At 41.6% G+C, this 21,977-nt stretch overlaps 1 protein-coding gene across 3 annotated transcripts in view; it reads right to left on the reverse strand.

Moving 5' to 3' along the window:
* Window positions 1-755: 755 nt before the first annotated feature.
* MRPL1 (mitochondrial ribosomal protein L1) overlaps window positions 756-21,977 on the reverse strand; it is a 102,371-nt gene continuing 81,149 nt past the window's right edge. The window contains exons 8-9 of one of the 3 annotated variants that reach the window (XM_029600407.1): window positions 21,503-21,584; window positions 19,249-19,851 (exon numbers count right to left, since the gene is read on the reverse strand). In XM_029600407.1, the coding sequence (XP_029456267.1) occupies window positions 19,736-19,851; window positions 21,503-21,584 (198 nt within the window). In that variant the 3' untranslated portion in view covers window positions 19,249-19,735. Of the gene's footprint in view, window positions 885-19,248; window positions 19,852-21,502; window positions 21,585-21,977 lie in introns of those variants that run through there. The other 2 variants (XM_029600417.1, XM_029600420.1) reach the window with 2 other exon arrangements.

Genomic DNA, 21,977 nt, shown 5'->3' on the forward strand with positions numbered 1-21,977 from the left:
TATTGTTGAAATCAAATTATGTTCGCACATCTACTAATTCCTTCTGGGAGAATCAACAATTATAGACTGTCATTTAAATAAAAAAAAAACAAACAAACAGAAGTAATACAAGTCAGTGAGTTGTGACAATTGCCTTGGTATTTACTTACAAATGAAATAATAAAAAAATAGGCTCAAATGTAGGGCAACTTTCAGTCCTCAAAGACACCAATCCGCTTAGATTCCCAGAATATCCTTAATGAATATATATGGGATAAATCTGCATGCTCATTGTTTCAACTCTATACAAATCTACATCATAAATATTCATTTGGGATATCCTGAAAACCCAAGTGGATTGGGAGTCCATGAGGACTAGAGATTGCCTATCCCTTTAATCTTTTTCGCTCTAATAAATATTTGTATAGCCCCTGTTCCAGTTTATGAGCCAAGAAAGGAGGGGTACACACGAAGATCCGAGTTCTCTCCCATTCCAACACAGACCAGGGGCCCCAGGACAGGGGGGTGTGTGTGTGTGTGGGGGGGGGGGGGGGTGGGTGTGTGTGGGGGGGGTGTGGATGTGTGTAGGGGGGATAGATTCTCCAAGGCCCAAGGTGGCAGGGATGACACTCAAATTTACTGTCATGGGGAGGTATCAGTTCAAGCTCACTATTAAAGGATGTGAGTGCCAACAAAATTCTCTGGAGGCTCAATTTGAGTGCCCATCATAATTCTTTACTATAAAAAGTTCTTAAATGGCAAAATGGCACAGTTCACATCAAATGTAGGCACAGCAGATGGAAATCACCGGTCTCCAATCTCTTCCACATCTATGTCAGGGTATCTCAGCATCTGGGCCAGGAAAACTTTTATCCCCAGGACAAGGAAAAGCAAGGCTGGGTATCCTAGATGGGAGGAAAAATTCCCTTATTTATTTATCTTAAACTTACATTAAATACCAACAAAACCGAAATCATCTGGCTGAGCTGAACCTCCCCCCCCCCCCCCAATCATTACCACCTACTGTAGATTTGGGAAATTGCCAAATTATTCCATTGACGCAAGTAAGAGACTTAGGGGTACAACTTGATGAAAACCTATCAATGAAAGGACATATCAGTAAATTGATTAAAACCGGATATAACAAGTTGCGGCTACTAAGGTGCTTGAAACCAATACTAACTGCTACAGACTTCAGAACTGTTTTACAAACTAATATTCTCGAACCTTGACTACTGCAATTCCTTACTCCTAGGTCTTCCTGCATGTCACATAAAACCTCTTCAACTTCTCCAAAATGCAGCAGCAAGACTATTAACTGGCACCAGAAAATACGAACACATCACTCCCACACTGAAAGCACTACACTGGCTACCAATTCAATCAAGAATCCAATATAAAGCATTAATGATCATATTCAATAACAGTAACCTAAATATCAATAATCTGCTTGGGGTGTCACTTAATCAGCATAAACCTCAACAAACTCTGAGATCACAAAATAAAGGTCTCCTCTCAATCCCAACATTACAAACCTCTCACTTGTCGCAAATAAGAGAAAGAGTACAGCCTATAGCAGGTTCTGAACTATGGAAATGTATGCCAGAAGACTTAAGAACTACAAGAGACAAAAAGAAATTCAAACAGGACCTGAAAACATGGCTGTTCCAAAATGCAGGTAGCATAACAAACTGATTACATAATCTTATAATAAAATATCCAATTTCTCAGATCCACAATATCTAAATAACAAACTGTAATAGAATGATGCCCTCGCAAATCATAGTTATGAAATCAATTGTATGAAGAGGCTTTACCAGCTCCTACACTTATTACCTGTTAACCATACCTCGTTTAGTATTCTAGATGTGTTTTCTGTCCTTTTGTCTGTTCTCTCATATTTGTGAATGTTTAAACTGTAAACCGTTGTGATCTAGTGATTCCCACTTGGAACGATGGTATATAAAACCTTGACATAAATATATAAGTTCTTCTCTTCAGATGACAAAATAGGAACGGTGCAGATAGTAGGGAACTCAGCAGCTCTCCCAGATGTACTCTCTTCAGAGTAGGAAGGGTGGCAACAAACTTCCTTCCCAGTAACTCAAGGTAAAAATCTTCACAAAAATGGGAAAAATCTGGAATCTTCCTGCAGAGAGTCACCCCTGATCCAACCCATGGTTTGTGGGATGGAGAGCAGCGGAATCTTCCCTACCTCCTGATCTAATCTAGATATTGGTCTCCCCAAAATCCTCCAGCCAGGGGTACCAGGGCTCTCACAGGAAGGAAACCTCAAAGGGACAAGTCCAAAAATCATCAACCAAACTTCTGGAACCAGCACCCAGGTTCATCCCTCCCCCCCCCACCCCCGCCATCCTGTTCCTTGCATGTTACCTGGGAGGAGAGGTGCTGGAGCAGGAAGCATAGGGCTGTTCTCTGTTGCTTGAGACTGGGGGCACTGGCCAATAGAGTGATCGGGGGAAGAGCCCTGTGTGCTTCTGTCCCAGGTAGATGCTTCCCTCAACCCCCCAGGTTTGGGAATCTCTTCCTTAGGTTCTTCCACCTTTAACCCAATGTCCCCTCCCCAATTCATTTTCAGAGCCGTAAGCACCCATGAAATTTTGATAATTAAAGTAAACAATTAGTATATTTCCACCACAGCCCTTCCCAGAACAATCCTGTAAAATCACATAATTGGACATCTTACTTTTAAATAGTAAACTTGGTTTTGAATGTATATAATCATATACATTTTTCAATAATTATTCCTCCCCAACTCCATATGTGTCACAGTAATAATTATTATGATCACCGTACTAGACATCATCGAAAATGTTTTACGCATATAAAAGTCTCCACCTTAAATTTAATCATAGGTCATTTTAATATATTTTTTAAATAGGATTTTGCAAATAAAATGTTCGAATTAGGGCTTTAATCCATGTGTTTTTGCTTTTCTCTTTAGGCTTGTCATAGTCACCATTGTCACTATAACAGCAACTATAACAACCCTAAAATAAGTGTAAAATGATTTTGATGATGCCTAATATAATGGTCATAATAACTATTGCTGTGACACATATGGAGTTGGGGAGGAACAATTATTGAAAGATCGGTTGGAATCCACCCACTCCCCTTGTACTAAATTGTAGGAAGTTCAATGGAATTTATATACACAAACATTCATACATACAAAACAAAGTTTAATATTTAAAGGCATATACATATGTGTGTGTGTATTTATATCTATATATCTATATATATATGATATACACATATGCTTCAAAAATATATCACAATATCTGAATAATATGTCATCTATGATTTTTGGAGATTTGCAAAAATAAAACCCCAAAATCCGAAGAAATACCTACATTTATCAATTAAAAGATGTACTACATTGGTTGAAGGTACTCTCTAAAATGGGTGGCTGGGATGAACTGGAATGTTTTCCCCTTACTACTCACCACAGGAAAAATATTCAAATTATGCTGTCACTTCAGTAACAGTGACACCAAGTCTCACCATTACCAGACACTTTGTGAACTAACAAAACCCTGCAAAAAAATCACTCAGAACCTATATAGCAAACCTGCCATAAACAAACAGCACGAATTCCCAGAACTCAAACAGCAAGAATCATGTATGAAAAGGCAACCCTGCAAATATAATCCACCTGCACCTAAACCACCAATACACCTACAGGCCGAAGCAATACCATGGGCTCAGGCTAGCGCACAGGTTAACCCGCAGTTGGATGCGCATTCTGGACGCACGTCCAAAACCCATTTTGCAATAAAGGGAATAGCGCGTCCAAAGCAGCCATTCAGGTTTTCAGGAGGCTGTAATGATTAATAAGCTTGTGTGGGAGGAGGGTTGAGGCTGCCTCAGGGCCTGTGGCTGTGGGATGGTTCATAAGCCCTGTGCTGATTTTAAGTTTCTGTAACTATTGCTGCTGCTGCTACACAAAGATCTATAGCCCTGCAGCCAGAGGAGCCTAGGAGGGAGGCGAGAGGAAGAAAGAGGGAGCAGGGAGGGGGACTGCTGCTGGGCAGAGAAAGGGGGCGCTGCTGCTGCTTAGCAGAGAGGTGGCGGAGAGAGGGGAAGCTGCTGTGCAGGGGGTGAGGAGGAGAAGGGGGGAAGCTGCTGGGGAAAGGCTGGAGGGGGAGAAAGCGGAGGATCCAGGGCAAGGAGAGTGCGGGAGAAAGAGGGGAATGCAGAGCAAGGACTGGAGTAGGTGGGGGAGAGAAAGGGAATGCAGGTTAAGGAATAGGTGGGGGTCAAAGGGGATGCAAGATAAGAAGTTGGAAGGAGTGAAAGAGGGGGACCCAGGGTAAGTGGTGGTGGTGGGGGGATAAAAAGAAGGGGGGGGGCGCAGGGAAGGAATGGAGGGGAAGAGAGAGGGGATGCTGGACAAGCGGTGGGAGGAAGAGAGAGTGGGTTGCTGGGTAGGAGGGGAGGGAGAGGGAGAGAGAGAGAGAGGGAGAGGGAGAGAGAGGGAGAGGGAGAGAGAGGGAGAGGGAGAGAGAGGGAGAGCTGTTCCTTTGTCACCTAAGGACACAGCAATGTGCCACAGCAGATACTGATAAGACAAAAGGGAGAGGGGCCATAATGAATTATGAATGTCTGTGCCAGCCGCAGATAAAGCTGGTCGTGGCCCTGGAGGAGGTCACACGTGCATCCCACCAGCCACTCATTTCTCTACTCGCCCCAGTTCCCGCTGCTGCTGCAACAGACAGAGACCTGGCCGGAGAGCAGCGGGAACTCCATCACCACGCTCCTGCTGCCTCTTCCAGTGCCGGCCCGATGACTGCCAGACTGCTCTGTTCCCTGAGCCGCAGAGATGAAAGGCAAGTGATATTGAGGAAGGCTGCAGGGGTGAGGAAGGCAATCTGCTGCCAGAGGCGAGGGATGAGATGGCACCCCGCTTATTACACTGGGTCCCAGAATACCAATACACCACCTACCAGGTTAAAAAAACAAAACCCGATTGCTATAGATCCCAACACAGACACTACATGCTAGCAGAACCTCTCATCTTGGTCACAAGCGCAGAGCAGAGATATCCTCACCAAATACACAATAAAGGATCACAAATTAGACAAAAACTGAAATGGAAACCCCAAGAAGCCAGACTCTGTGTATTAACAATGGAAAAACAGAACCACCATTCCTCATAAAACAAATAAAATCAAGAAACATAAAGCATCAATAATAATAGTAAAACCATATAGTAAATATGTAAAACTTTATAGTAAAACTTTCATCAACCGCACTACAAAGGACGGCTTCTACAAATTACAGATATTGAAAAGAATAAAACCACTTCTTCATTTTCAAGACTTCAGAACAGTCCTACAATCCATAATTTTCTCCAAGATAGACTACTGCAACTCTATCTTGCTAGGTCTCCCTTCCTCATCCTTAAAACCAATCCAGATGCTGCAAAATGCTACTGCTAGGATTTTAACAAACGCCAGAAGAAGAGATCACATCTCCCCATTCTCAAAAAATTACACTGGCTCCCAATTCACTTCAGAATACTCCACAAGACCATCACCATCATCCATAAAACCATCTACTCTCAAGCCCCACTCAATCTTCAGATACCACTCAGACTATACTCCTCGTCAAGACCAATCAGAGAAGCATACAGAGGATCCCTACACGTTCCACAAACAAAAGCTACACACCATCAAACATTCAGAGAACAGGCCTTTTCCACCGCTGGACCATCATTATGGAATACCATCCCCCCCGACCTCAGACAGGAGCCTTGCCTACCTACATTCAGAAAAAGGCTAAAGACATGGTTGTTTAGGCAAGCCTTTCCTGATCACAACTGACAATCACAATGGACTCTCATAACTTTCTCCAAAAATACTACATCCACTATGTAATTAATCTGAACACTATGTAATTAATTAATTTATTGTAATTGACTAAATCGTTCCAGCTACTCTTCTTCTTCTCCAAGTTCTAATTTTCCCTTGTTTATTGTAACTTCTTCGCTACATATCAACACCAGTTTTCGTTCAATGTTTATCACTCCCCTGTTTTCTGTAAACCGGCATGATATGATTTTATCATGAATGCCGGTATAAAAAAGCTTTAAATAAATAAATAAATAAATAAATATTAATAAAATAATATTTTAAAACTACTGATAAATAGAATAATTTCTATTAATTAAAATCATATACATTTTTTAAAAATTTCCCAAGCACCAATACAATATTTCAAAAGAGCACATATATCAAATAACACCCAATAATCAAAACTAATAAGGATTTTAAAAAGACCCTGCTGTCCATACCTGAGAACTCTTGATTTCCAGTCACCCTGAGATTGTCGAGGATTAGGGGATTAAGAGGGCACACAAACTTTATCCTCTCTGTGTTACACATACTTACATGTCCATTCTCTCTCATACATACACTGTCACATACATACATATATGTTTTTATACACGCCCACAACCTCTCTCTCTCACAGACTCAGACACACTTTTAGGCTCTATGACCCTTTCTCTCCCCCCCACCCCCATACACACGCTCTCACTCTTACTGGCCCCCTCAGATAAACACAAACACAAGCTCCCAGTCATTCTTACACACACAGACCACCAGGCAGGCTTCCCTCCCACATACACCGACCCCTAGACAGGCTCTCATTCATTCTCACACACACACACACACCCTGGCAGGTACCAATTCTCACACAGTCAGACCCCAGGAAGGCACCCATTCATTCTCATACACAGACAAACACTCAGGAAAGCACCCATTCATGCACATACACACACTGAAGGCAACCCCCCCCCCCCCCCCCCCCCCCTTTCTTTTGTCAGCAACCTCAGTGCTTCTCTCATTCCTCTGCTGCTGCTGTCATTGCTGCCGTGGAGCTATTGGGGAGGCGCTGATTGCTGCTACTGGCACCGAAGCCCGATCTGCTGCCTCCTCTGTGCAGGCCCCGCAGTATTAAACATTTGCGGGGCTTCCACTTCCTCCATGCTGATCTCGTATATTGCAAGCTCAGCATAGAGAAAGTGCTACTCTTGCACTTTCCCAAAGACAGCATATGCCAATCACTAAAAATTAAAAAAAAAATAAATTTTTTTTTTTTTTTTTTAATCTTTGCTGGCTGATCTTAGTTTTCTAATCGGTTGGTCACAGTCTTTTTTTTCCCACCTTGCCTTTCTTATTTTTTTTGCCAATTCCTTTTACAGGGTCTTTTTTTTTCTGTTTCTTCTCTCTCCCTTCTTCCCTCAAACACATACGCAGGTTCTCATTCTCACACGCTGTCTCTTACATGTACACACACACATATGCTGTCTCACGCACACACAGCTCTCACTCTCACATGCTCTTTCATACATGCATAATCACTCACATGCTCTCTCACACTTACATGCCGTCTCTCACACACACAGCTCTCACTTTAACATGCTTTCATACATATACACTGTCTCTTTCACATGCTGCCTCATTCAAACACACAGCTCTCATTCTAACAAGCTCTCTCTCATACACACACACACAGAAGCTCTCACATGCTGTCTCTATGACCATTCAGGCTCTCATTCCCACACACAGTCTCTCTATTCAGTCTCACACACACACATAATCTCTCAGCTCACTCTAATACACACAAACACTCTACAAGGCCTCAGCCTCTCTCTCGCCTCTGGCTCTCCTCTTCTCGGGTCGCCACAAGGTGGGATCCACAGAGGCCCTACCACAAACACTGCTCCTCTTCAGTACGCGGCCAATGCTAGTCCTCCTCTTTTCTGCCCACGTGGATCCAGCAACATTTTTCTTCCAGGGTCACGCTGGCAGGAAGGAGGAGAAGCAGCATTGGCCACATACTGAAGAAAAGCTGTGTTTGGATGTGACCTTTTTCTTTGAGCCGTGGTGGGATGAGCTCCACCATGGCCGGCACAGCATAGCAGCAGTAATTCCCTGCTCAGCCGCCGGTGGGATGAGGTCCACTGGTGACCATATGGGCCTCTCTATTGGCCATCAGCGCCCCCACCTGATCCCCCCTCGGTATGCCACTGCGGGGAACCATCTGAGGCTGACCGATGAAATGCTGCCCACCAACTTTCTAAAAATAATAACGCTGCCATGCCCGTAGCATTAATCTTTTTTTGTTTTATTACTTACATCCTGCACAATGGCAGGGCAAAGCTGCAAGGCAGGAGAACACGACAATCGCATCTTAGCTTCATCCCTGCCCCATGCTCAGTGAAGCAGTGCAGCATGAGGCGGTGATGTGGGACTCTCATGCTACTTTTTTAAACGTGTGCTGGCCGCTCTGGTAACATGAGGCATTGAAATGAGGCAGACACTGCAGGGGCATTTTTTGCTGCCTCAAAATTCTGCCACCTGAAGCGGCCGCCTCACCCTGCCTCATTATATAACCGCCCCTGGAGGGCTGGCAGGTTGGACCAGGAACCAGAGTTGGTAGTGTGCTGGGACTGGAGAGAAGGGGTCAGATTTTGTTGGGGCTGAGTGAGAGAGGGGGGTCAGAAATGTGCTGGGTCTGAGGCCGATTAATGTGCTAGGATGTGTTAGGTCAAGCTCGGGGGAGGGTCAGAGTACGCAGGAGTCCGGAACGGGAGTGTGCTCAGGAGAAGGCACTAGAGAGCTTGGGGTTGGGTTGGGAAGTGGAGAGTTAGACTGTGTTAAATCTGGAGAGGGTCCAGACTAGGGTTGCCAAGGTTTCCACGGAGCAGGACTGGAAACTTGGTGGGGGAGAGGGGGGAGGCGGGGGCTGGCTGCAGCCACCCCCATCCCCTCTTCTCCCTTTCAAATCAAGCCTTGATTTATTTCCTAGGCAGATTCTTCCTGCCTGTCTTTGGGGCTCATGTTCGACTCTCTTTTTCATCTGCGACTCTCAGGAGGACAACGTGAAGTAGCAACAAGTGCGGCACAGCTGTGGGAGAGGCAGAGGAGGAGGAGAGTCAGACCGAGCCTCGAAAACAGGCAGGTGATTGGAGCGCTGCCAGGCTGCCACCACTGATTGGCCCCTGGCCTTGCCTGACTGGGTTTTACAGTGTCCAGTTGGTTACCCTTGTAACCGGACACCAAATAACAGGCTGCAAAACTGGACAGTTAGTCACCCTAGTCCAGACGTGCTGGGTCTCGGTTGGGGAATGGATGGTCAGAGTGTGCTGGGACAGGGATGGGAAAGGGACGGTGGGGAATGAGATGGGGAGTGAAGGGAAGTTGGGTGTATACTGGGCTCAGGTTAGAGAAGGGGGGGGGGATCAGCAGTGTACTGGGGCTGGGCTGCTGGGGGGGGGGGGAAGGGGGCAAAGGAGTGCTGGAGTTGGGCAGGGGAATGGGGATCAGAGTATGCTAGGGAAGGCCTGAGGAGACAGGAAGAAAGTGCTGAAGTCAGGCTGAGAAGGGTGGAAGGGAGTGCTGGGAATGAACTGGGAACGAGGACAGGAAATGGAGACCTCCAGGGAATTTCAATGGGTTTTAGATAGTGAAAAACGCAACAAATGAGGACATTTTCATTTATGGACAGCCCCTATTTTCATTTTGGTATTTAAAAAAAGGGCCTCCCCCAGGCCCACTAACCCCCTTCTGCCCCATATATTCAAGGCTGTACCACAAAATGGTGCCAAGGATACCTGAGACAGGTGCCAAAGTGACGTCACTTTGTCGCCATCCTGCTGGCACCATTTTTAAAGTACTACATTGTTCATGGCAAGAGCAAGTGGACATCCTGGAAGATCCCTTTCCCCATCAGAGGCCCAGCCCCAGCACATTCAGCTCAGATGAGTAGGCCCGAGCCCTTGCCTTGATTTTACTGGGTGGGGCCAGTATTGGAGGTCTGTTTTGTTTTTTGGCTCTTTAATGCTTTTTTTTTTTTTTCAGTTCAGGAAATGAATCGAACCAAAATAAAACTTAAACTGAAAAATGAATCCCCCCCACCTAGAAATGAAAAAACAAACAAATATTTTAGGCCGGAGTAACCTTAACAAGATACAATTAGAGAACAGATTTTTTTGTCTGTGCTTGTATCTTATCTACTTCAACATTGCTGGATCCTGGCAGACCAACATACAAATCAATATAGCAAATGTTGCTTACCTGTAACAGGTGTTCTCACAGAACAGCAGGATGTTAGTCCCCACATATGGGTGACATCATGCGCACATGCACACTGGATTTTTAAATCTATGTGCGCATATGCAGGTGGCCCGTGACTCGCGTGTACGGGGGGAGGGGATTTTTATAACCTACATGTGGTGATGCAATCGGCTGGTCTCTGGTTCCCTCCTAGTCCACTCCAATTAAGGATATGACTGGGAGGGAACTTCCCTAACTCTAACCCTACCCTTCCTAACTTTTCCCCTCTCTGACCCCTAACCTAACCCTACCTAGCCCCTAATTTTTTATGTTAATACTTACTGCTCCTCCGGAGCAGAAGTATCTTCCATGCACTGGCTTCCCGACAGCTAATGGCGCTGTCCTGACCCGCCCACTGCCCGTCCAGACCACACCCCTGGGCCACCCCTTTCAGCAGGCCCAGCACTTCGGTGCATAATAGGGGTTATGCATGTGGCTGGGCCCATTGTAAAATGCGCACAGCACGCGCAAGGCCCAGCCTCACGTGTAACCCCCAAAATTTACGTGTGTGGCCCTTTTAAAATCAGGCCGTAATAAAATAACTCATTTCAGTCACACATGCAAAACACAGATAGACCCTAAAATGCAGAATAAGGAGACCATACAGTATAAATAGAAATGTACAGCCAAAATCTGAACTGGAAACTGCAACAAGCCAAATTCTGTATACACTGCAACAATGTAAAAAACAAAAACATTCCTCATAAATCAAAATTAGTAAAACCATACCAATAAAAAGAATAATTCAAAATGATTAATGAATAGAATATCATTCAAAAATTAAAAACTCATATAAAAATGTTCCAAACATCAATAAAATATTTCAAAACAGACACATCAAGTAACACCCAACAATTAAAATAAGGATTTTAAAAAATTCCCCGTTATCCATACCTTGGAATTTTTGATTTCCCGATGCCCTGAAATTGTAATGGATTAGCAGGCAGTGAGTAACTGGGGTAGTTGTTCACACACATGCTCTCTCCCGCACACATGCTCTCTCCCGCACACATACTCACTCTCACTCTCCTGCACACAAGCTCTCTCTCTCACTAACTTCCTCCTTGACTGAGCAGGTAGCAGCAATCTCCTTCTTCACCCCCCATGGCCAAGGGAACGACTTCCAGCCATGGGGCCATGCTAGCTCTACCACTGGATTACTTCCGGCAGGCGCGCTCCTCCTCCTCTGAAGCAGCTTGGCCCCACTGAAATTGCTGACTTGGTTAAGAGCGGCCTTAGTAAATGGAAAAGCAGCATGGTCCCGCCAGAATTATCAGCATTGCCAATGGGGCTGCTCTGCTTTTCTGCTTACTAAGGCTGCGCTGACTAAGCAGTCAATTCTGATGGGGCTGTGCTGCTTTCCTTTTACTGAGGACTCGCCGGCGGCTGGCCGTACTGCTCTCATTGGCACATGGCTGTGGCTATATTGGCCATAGGCATGTTACTGCTCTGCAGTGAGCTGCTGCACTCTCCAACTCAGGCCTGGCTAGCTGCTGCTACGATATATTGACAATTCTGTGAGGGTGACCCAAGGCAGAATGCCCCCGTTGCTCCCTCTCTTGGCTGCAAATCTAGTTTCCATATGCTTTAGCTTATGCCTGCTTGAACAAAGGGTTACAATTACAGGATCCTCTATACTACAGTGTGCTTATTGGGAAAAACTTACCTGAAGTCCTGAGTGCTCCCTCTACGGACTACACTTTTTAAATATATTTTTATTTAAACATATGGAACAATACAGCAATTATCAACCAAAGAATAACAAATAAAGCAAATTCTCTGCTTTGCCAAAATACAATTACTGATGGTATCCCACATGGGGGCTGATGCAAAATCATGCGTGTAAAAAACATGCTTGCAAAGTGGATGCACGTTTTTTGAAAGCGTGCACATCCACCTCTCCTGGGCACTCAATACAATACGCAAATGAGCAGCAGCGCTAAAAGGGATGCATAATGGATATTTGTGCATCCCTGGTGTTCTACATTGGCACCCAGGAGAAGTGGTTGTGCATCCACAACCGCTTGGCCAGAGCTCCCTCCCCACCTCCAGCAGGGCTGTTCCCGATTGGTTCTTTTACTAATATGTGACAGTGAATGGACCAATCGTCAGCAAGTTAAGCAGTGAATAATTTAAGTGTGTGTGTGCAAGTTATCAAAACGGATGCTCAATTTATAAGCATTCATTTTATCCTGCAGGAGCTAATTTACTGGCACAATACGCACACACATATACACGGCCCTGAGCGTGTACACTGTGGGTGTATATGGTGCGCCCTGAAATTTTTTTTTACATTTTTTTTTTTGCATGGTGCTGCTTTCTGTGGTCCTTCCTACTTAGCTTAGTGCATCCAAATGCTAGTTAACCTGTGCACTAGGCTCAGCGCATGATATTGCATCGGGCCCCATGATTTTTTTTTATATAGAAGCAAAAAGGAAACAAAACAATGAACATGGGACAACGCACTCATTCTCACATCCACACCTATACCTTTTTAAACAAAAGACAAAAAAACCACCATTTTAATAATCCCATTAATATATCCTTTCATTTCTGACCACCAAGTAGGGGAGTATCCACTACCAGTCGAGTTTTGTTGATTAGCTATGGTCAATAAATCATTAACGGCCACCCATAAGTGCACATATCCACTCAACACCTTTCTCTTAGTGAATTTCAATTTGCATCCAGCCTGCCAATTTCTGATATGACAGATATAGCTGGTTTTTCTGTCTTAATCCAATTATATAATATACAAGATTTAGCCAACCATACAATTGTACAAGCAAATTTAGCTTTGCTATTAGTACTATTAAGCACCCAATTCAAGGATCCCAGTAAAAGAAATTCTCCACAAAAAGGTAGCTTAAGACTGGTAGCCCGTTCAATAATATTCAATAAGGCAGCCCAAAATGGAAATCATATAGAGGACAAAAAAGAATTATGTACCAAAAAGCCATGTTCAATATGGCATTTTATACATGTATCTAAATCAATTACTTTATGTGCTTTAATTGTATCTACATAAGCACAGTGTATTATCCTTAATTGCATTTCTTATATTTTGGCATCTAGTGTTGTTTTAAATACCAAATCAAAATAAGTGATTATATTATTTGCTGTTATAGACTTCCTCAACATTGCTGAACAAAATTGACAATAGTAATACACAAAAGAAATGATTCTTCAGCAAAATGCAAATTGTACCAAAATGATAAGTGTTACTATATATTTTCAATCAGTTAAATACCTTGGTAAACAATTCTTGGTTAAAATGTTTGCAACATCAGATTATTGATATAATGTCTAGTTAGTAAATACATATTAAAAACAGTGTTCATTCAAATCATATTTACTTTGTAATTGTTCAAATGACAAAATGGTTTGCTGTGCTGTACAATAAAATCCGCTATAGAGGGAATTGTGTACACCGGGAGTAAAGCCAGGGCTCCCCACTAACTCTATCAATTATGTGGCATATGGATTTACATGGTTCATTTTACAAAAAAAAGCTCCAAGCTAATAACCCTGGCCAAATCAAATTATGGGATTTTATATGATGTAGAAGAGAAGCATCAGTAGTTGCAACACATTCACTTCCTGAAGAGGATGTACAATCTATGTAATAAGTGTAGGAACTTCAAATTTGTATTGCTATTTGTACCACTCCCAGGAGTATCGCATTTGACATACCATATTATAGAAGAGGAAGTGGGGATGTTTTAATCCTCCAAACTTTTTTGATCTTAATAGAACAGAATAACTAAGTGTAGATATTTTAACCTTTCCATTTGAATTGTATTACCACTGTACATAATTGGGCAATATATTTATTTTTCATTCAAATCGGCACCATCTGCATTTTATATAACAACTCGGGACATTTTAAATAACGTACAATGACCAAATAATGAAAGAGGGCGATCCTTCCAGGCAATGAATTGATTTTTAATCCCTTCCATGACCGTAGTAATATTTAAAGAATACAGAGTCTGGAAATATTTTGTGGCATCCAGATACCCAAATATTTGAAGCAACCAGCTGCCCAAGTTAAAAAGAATTCTCCTGACCATTGTGTCTTGGTGGTTTCTGGGATGGGCATAGCTTTCAACTTGGAAAAATGTATTTTAAAACCTGCCAAATTGTTTAATAAAATCTAGTCAAAGAAAGGGAAACAGAAAGAGTCTCCAAAAATAACAGCCCATCAACTGCAAACAAATTTTATATTCTTTCTGGCCTAAAGTGAAACCCTTAATTTCAGGGATTGCTTTTATTTTTTATCACCAAAAGTTCAACTGTTAATATATAGAACAAAGGTGATAAAGTGTGTCCTTGCCGGGTACCATTATACAACAAAAAAAGAGGACACCAACATTTATTAAGATTCTGGCTTTAGTGGAAGTGTATAGCAATCTTATCCATTGAATGAGTCAGGGAACCCATATTGTTGTAATACCAAAACATATAAGGCCATTGAACATTATCAAAAGCTTTTTGTGCATCTAGACTAATGAATAAACCTTGTCTATGTTTCCCCTGACCAGATTTGCTTCACTTAGCTTTCTCAAGTTAGTTACACCATGCCTGTTTTTAACAAAGCCTGTTTGATCATCCACTATTAATGCTGGCAACATTAAACTAAGACAGTTTGCCAAAATCTTCAAGTCCACATTTATTAATGAGATTGGTTGATAAGAGCCTAGAAGCAAAAGATCTTTTCCAGGTTTCGGAAAAACTGTTATTAAGGCATGAATCATATCAGAAGAAAAACCTCCACTTGCTAGACTGCTGTTATACATATGGAGCAGTGTTTGTGATATGCCAGTCAACAGAATTTTGTAAAATGCCGCCCCCAAAGCCAACTAAGCCTGGAGCTTTAGCAAGTTTTCATTTTTGAATTACTGATGTCATTTCCATTATAGAGAAGGGCTTATCTGCTATTTGCTTATGGAGGATAGTAAAGGTGAAGAATATTTAAGAACATAAGAAATTGCCATGCTGGGTCAGTCCAAGGGTCCATCAAGCCCAGCATCCTGTTTCCAACAGAGGCCAAACCAGGCCACAAGAACCTGGCAAGTACCCAAACACCAAGAAGATCCCATGCTACTGATGCAATTAATAGCAGTGGCCATTCCCTAAATTAGTAAAGAACATTTCTTTGGCTCCCTCCTCAGGGATCTATCCAGAGTATACATTTTGATAATACTCTAGCATTACCTGAGAAATAGCTTTTGTATTATTTTGTAATTGATTAGTTTTAGGAGTCATGGCCATTAGATAATGTCTAGGCTTGATATTTTTAACCATTCTAGCTAGAAATTTACCAGCTTTATTCCCTTGCTGAAAAGTTTGGCTTTTGAAATGTAGAATATGTTGGATTTCTCTTTGAAATAACAGATGATTTAAAGCTTCTTTAATGGAGCTCATTGGTGTTTGTAAAGCTCCTCTCATGGCCTGCATATGCATCATCTTTAGAGATTTAATTAAGCATGCAGGTTTAATATTTCCTTACCTCTAAGTTTGTTTTTTTTTAGATGTATATGCGATAATGTGCCCATGCATGACCGCCTTTCCTGCATTCCAGAAAATATCACTAGAAATATCATCCATCTCATTGAATTCCACGTATTCTGCCCATTTTGGTTTTAAATATGTACAAAATTCTCTGTCTCAGTAAAGCAAAGGCTGCAATCACCATTGAAAGGCCGTGCTTGCAAGGACAAAACTTAGTGTGAGATCTGCATGGTCTGATACAGTAAATGTATCAATAGATGCTGCATGACATTTAGGGAAAAAGGGATGCAGACCCCAAAAAATAGTCAATCCTTCAGTAGGAGTCATGGACTTTGGAATAGAAAGTAAAATCAAATTCAGTTGGATCTAGAGCTCTCCAACTATCCATCAATTAAAGATCTTTCATAAGAAAATAGACACTTTTTTTTTTTTGAGGATTTCTTGCTCTAATAGATTTAGTATCACATTTTGAATTGATGGGCAAGTTAAAGTCACCCCCTATTATAAGTTGGTGTTGAAGGAAGTGGCCCAGCTCATTTACCAAGTTAGAGAAAAGAGTGTGATTGAAGACGTTATGGGCATATACATTGCATAAAACCAATTGTTGTTGTGCTACAGCGCCACTCAACGTAAGATACTGATCTTCCTTATCCACAATCTTTTTATCTAATACAAAAGGACAATCCTTATGAATCAAAATAGTGACATCCTTTTATCGACTTGAAAAGGCAGCATAATGGCTTTGGCCCACCCCATGTTCCATATCATTAAGATGAGTTCCTTGTAGAAAACCAATATGGGGCAGATTTTAAAAGGGTTACGTGCGTAACCCTTTAAAACCCCTTCTGCGCGCCAAGCCTATTTTGCATAGGCTCGGCGACGCGTGCAAGCCCCGGGACGTGCGTATGTCCCGGGGCTTGAATGGGCGGGGGCGTGGCCAGAGGCCTCGCCGCTGTCACTGGGCCCGGAGATCGCGTGCCGGCACTTGGCCAGCGCAGGCAGGTGTAAATACTAAAACAAAGGAAGTGGGAGGGGATTTAGATAGGGCTGGGGGGGGGCGGGTTAGATAGGAGAAGGTGGGGGGGGGCAGAGGGAATGGGGAAAGCCATCGGGGCTCCCCTAGGGCTCGGTGCACGCAAGGTGCACAAGTGTGCATCCCCTTGCACGCACTGACCCCGGATTTCATAACATGCGTGCAGCTGCACACGTATGTTATAAAATCGGGCGTAGATTTGTGCGTGCCGGGTTGTGCGCACAAATCTACGCCCTTGCGTAGATTCGAAAATCTGGCCCTATGGCTTTTGGCCTTTTAAAATAAATTTAGTATTTTTTTCCGTTTAATTGGCAAATGAGTTCCATCAACATTGAAGGAGGCTATCTGTAATTCAGCCATATCTAATGTACTAGTGATAGAAAATATAGCATTCAAAAAACAGCCAAAGGACTGAGAGGCTGCTCAGCCTCAACATCACAGTTTCCCATTCTGTATAATATGGGATCATACTAAATATAAACTTTACCCAAATGATACCAGATATCATAGAAATATTTTGAAATAGCACCCATTCACTCACACATTCAACCAAAGAAAAATGAACAGCATTCAAGCATTGAGTTTCAACTACACTTTCATCCCAACCTTCCTACAGAATAACAAAAAAACCCACAAGGCTCATAGGGACTGCATCTCCATCCAGTCCTTGAGAACTGTTTGAAGATAAACTCTGAAAGGACCTGAAGGGTGTATCTAGTCCTTCCAGAGAAAAATAGCCAAACATAGCTCTAAAGGAACAAATCTCTTCCTCGTAGTTCTTATTTTTCCAATTATCTTCATGTTCCTCCATTGGCCTCTGCTTCAAGCTCCTCTTCGTACTTCCAGCAACCACCACCACTTTTTCAAAACGGGGCCAACACTGGTCTTGATTTTGAACTGTCATTCTTCATCAGGGTAATAATATCCCAGTCGATTACAGCAATAACACATGATCAGGAAATACGTGTCGGCGGAGTTTTGAAGAGGTGATCGGAATTTTGAAAAAGTGGTGGCGTTTTGTAAAGTGTTTGGATGGCATCTTTTTCACCAGTGAAGCTTGAAATCATCTGAATAGAGTCCTTGATAGACTATCTTCATCGTGGGAATTGTCTTACCAGATAAGTTACATGTTATTTTGAATGCTGCATTGCAATTATTATTGTTTTTAAGTGCAAAGAAAAATATCAAAAAAGACATGGGACACTGATATAGACCGATGATTATATATAAGGCCGACGGTTTACATAGTGTTTTGTTACACTTCACTGATGACACCTAGTAAGATGGTCTATTAACATATTCTTTGAGAAGTGGGTTACAGGTGGTGTTTTTTGCGGTTGGATTACAGTACCCCCATTTCTAGTGGTTAATTAGTGTGCATTGCCTGGAATGGTCAAGAAAACAGTACAACAAAATCCAGGACCTTACAGATTCTTTCCTAATCTTATGACACTCCCACCTTTCCTACGGTGAGCTGGGCACAGTTGAGGCAACATGTTTCTGACAGGCCTGTCTGCCACCTTCCCAAAAGGTGCAATGTTGGCACAGGTGGCCTTATTTCCTATTGCCCTGGCAATTTCTTTGTACTCAACAACCAAGCTCATCTTCATTTTGCTCCTTGTGAAATGACTTGTCTGTCATATGAATATGCATAGCTCACTGTAACATAGACTGATTTTTTTTTAATCACATCTTGGCACTCACAGCTGTACTGAAGCTTTTTGTTCCCAATTAATTACTTTTGTGCTCAGCTGGTGTGTGAATGTCAGTGTTTAGTTTAATAACTCTGTCAGGCCAAATTTTGGGGACATGTGATCAAGACTCCTCTCTACCACTTAAGCCTCTGCGTGATCTCAGGCAAACCAGTCTCCCATCCCTGTGCCTCTATCTACCAGCCAGACTGGCCACTGCACGGGGGCAATGTGTATATTTCCCAAGTATTAAATTGCAAATACAAGGGGCACAGTCATACTAGAATATTTTATTCTTCCTCCCCTCCAAAAATAAGGTAAGAAAAAATGAGAAATAAAACATGTTGGGCATAAAAGAATGGCATGCTAGCTTAAGACCAACAGAAAGCAACAGAGCCGATATACAACTAAGAACTTATATCCTGATTAGGCACCTCTGGTTCTTCAGAAGTCCAAACAGGGCTATCAGGATAACCTAAATATGCTAATTAACAATTTGGTGGTCACTTATATGCAAGATATCTGATGGAAATTCACTATGATAGTCCTGAAAATCAAGTCAGTTTATGGCTGTCAAGGACCCCAATTTAGCCATGCATAATGATTACACAATGGCCTCTGCTCTCACCAAAATTTTAATAAGCTGTTTAATTACGATTAAAATCTTGTTTTTTTTTAAAACAAATTGAGGTCTGTTTTATTACAGGATATTTTATTTGCCACTAGCACAATGCAAAATGTATACTAAGCTATTTAAATGCACTTCTTGGGTGAACTTGACTATTGGCCTTCTATCTTACATTGCATCTAAGGCCTGTATACAAGTTCTCAATCTCCACACTCATTCTGTCATATGCTGAGGATTAATTCATACACAGCAAAGACAAAACATAAAGACATCTTTATTGTTCTAACAAAATAACGTTCAAGGATTACATTAATTTACAAAGCAGATGACCAAAGAGAAAGCAGGTGATTTCAACATAAAATCATGTATTTTTTTAAATAATCTCTTTATTTATAGTGAGAAGCATCACACAAACATCAATGCCATTTTAAAAACTAACACAAATGTAAATGAAAGACATGGCATTACAGATTTATGTCTAACCTCTCGCCATCTACATTTTTTGTTAATGTTCCCCCCACAGCCACCATCCACAAGCATACCCTCATTCACTCCACATACATTCCCCTGAATCGCAATAAGAGCCACAGGTATGGAGTGGCATGGCAAGAAAAAAACTGGAATTTCGATCTGGTGCTAATTGGTAACATAAAATCATACTTAAGAATGTGCCATACAATTTTATTTCAGGCTTCTACCATCATTAACTCAACAATAAAAATCAGAATGTGTAAATGTCTGTACATTAAGCGGAATCTTCTGGCTCTATTTCTTCTTCTACCTGGGGAAGGAAACGCTCAAACTTGAATGTCAAATCTTCACTCGACATACTGCAGATAAGTCCACACTCTACAAAAGGGCCTGGAGAAAAAAAGCACAAATCATCAATTACATACGGACAGACTATAGTCCGACTTTGGGTAATCACATTTATGTAACATTACTGGGCATATCCAGAGTACAAATAATAACTAAGGATGGAGAGATGGGACTCTTGCTGGAAGAATGCTCAACAGGGAAAGTCCTGAGCCCTACAGTGTACATTATCACACAATACTGGGATTTGCATCTCATATTTACTGTTCTAAAACAAAAAATGGTAAACAGTAAATGTAAAATCATTTTCTTTGCATCCGACAACTGCAGAAATTACAAATCATCATTCTGCTTTTTATGTGGCACCTTACCCAAATATACAGATACTCACTCATGTTAAAATGGTACATAGAAAAAACTGAACTATAAAGATGGACCAAATACACACTAAGCCAAGAACACAGGGAAAACAACAGGCCAGAAAACCACAAAGGATCAGGGACAACAAAGAAGGGAGAACAAAATCCCAAAACCTCAGGTAAGGTAGAAAGCAACTCGGCACTCGGCTTATTTCTTTCCAGGACCAGGCCATTTTGTACCTGAACTGCCCCTCTGCAATTTGTGCAGATTCCAGCTCTACACTGCGCTAGTTCAGGGCATGAGGGGCTAAAGTTTTATATTGAACAGAATCTATTACAGTTTTAGAAACAATCTTGGATACCAAATTGCCTCATAGCTAAAATCTTTCTAAATCCAGTATTTTACAATTAGGAGAGAAAACTGTAATCTGTAAGCATTTGTATTTATTGTAAGAATTTGTATTTATTATTTAGCTATTTACATTGATCTGTTACCACTTGGTCCTGTTCTCTCCTTTACCTCAAGTTCTAAGTTCCTACAAAGTTAGCCTTGTTATTTTATACCCACTTGTTTGATGTAATTTTCCAATATTGGTTCTGTGTAAACTGAAGTGGTATGTACTAGTACATGAACTCCGGTATATAAAAGCCTTTAAATAAATAAATAAATAAATAAATAAATAAATAAAACCAAATAATTAATGGTTACATGTTGGTGCATGTGACAGTGTCCATACATATGATCTAAGAGAGACTTTTCCCTTAAATATTAAAAAATAAAATGAACCCAAGTGACCAAGATAATTATCTGCTATTGCAAATAGTAAGACCTATATATACACAACAGTAACCATTTAATTATAGATGTGTAGAATTATCTAGATGCTTCCCTACTCGAAAGTCCGATTCTTCCCAAATGCTTTTCTTGACTAGATTGTAAGCTCCAGAGTAAGCATTCTATGCTATGTGTTTCTGTACAGTGCTGCTTACAACTTTTGACACTCTATTCAAGTTTATTAGTAGATGTAGATGCTCCAAAAGGCAAAACAATTCTCCAGAATATTTATTTACATTCCAAAAAACCCCCTCAGTTTCTGCCACAAAAATATACCTTCATGAGGGTTCCCCCTTTTCAACCAAATCAGCAGTTGTGTGGAAACCATGTTCTAAAACCCAATCCAATGATGTTTTAAACAATGCAAGAACAAGGGATTCAATAGGTTTATCCACCTTCAATGAGAAATATATCAGTACATTAAGAAGTCCCACTGCCTCCTTTGTAAATTTCAAACAGTAAAGCAAGTTCAAGTGAGTATCAATCTCTCTCTCCAACTTACCATAGCTTACTGGTCTGTGTGTGCAGATATCCTTGATGAGTGCACTCACATTGGCAATTATTTGCTCACTGGGCATATCCAGCTGAAAAACAGCAACGCCATCACCGTCAGAATTAATCCAAATGAAAGTCCAGTGCCGCCAAGTTTTAAAAGTTCAAAGTCACCTTTCAAATAATTTTAGCTACATTTTAATTCTAAGCATAATAATGAAGCTTCCAGGGGCGAAAAGACGCTTTGCTGTAGAATTAAAATGGACACGAGTCATGGAATTGTGCTTTCTAAAAGTTCAATCTCCACTGCATTCACTTTTGCAGACAAATAAATCTGTTTTGTCTTCCTACAGACTGTACAGCAAAAGTAGAGCAGGCAGGTTTCCATGTTCATCTCATTCTGTCCAGTGACATTTCATGCAATGTGTTTGTCTGCCCAAACAACCCTTTTTCTTGTTCTGCAATGCTCCAACTTTAGTGATTAG

Source organism: Rhinatrema bivittatum, chromosome 1 (assembly GCF_901001135.1).
Source record: "Rhinatrema bivittatum chromosome 1, aRhiBiv1.1, whole genome shotgun sequence".
NCBI lineage: Eukaryota > Metazoa > Chordata > Amphibia > Gymnophiona > Rhinatrematidae > Rhinatrema > Rhinatrema bivittatum.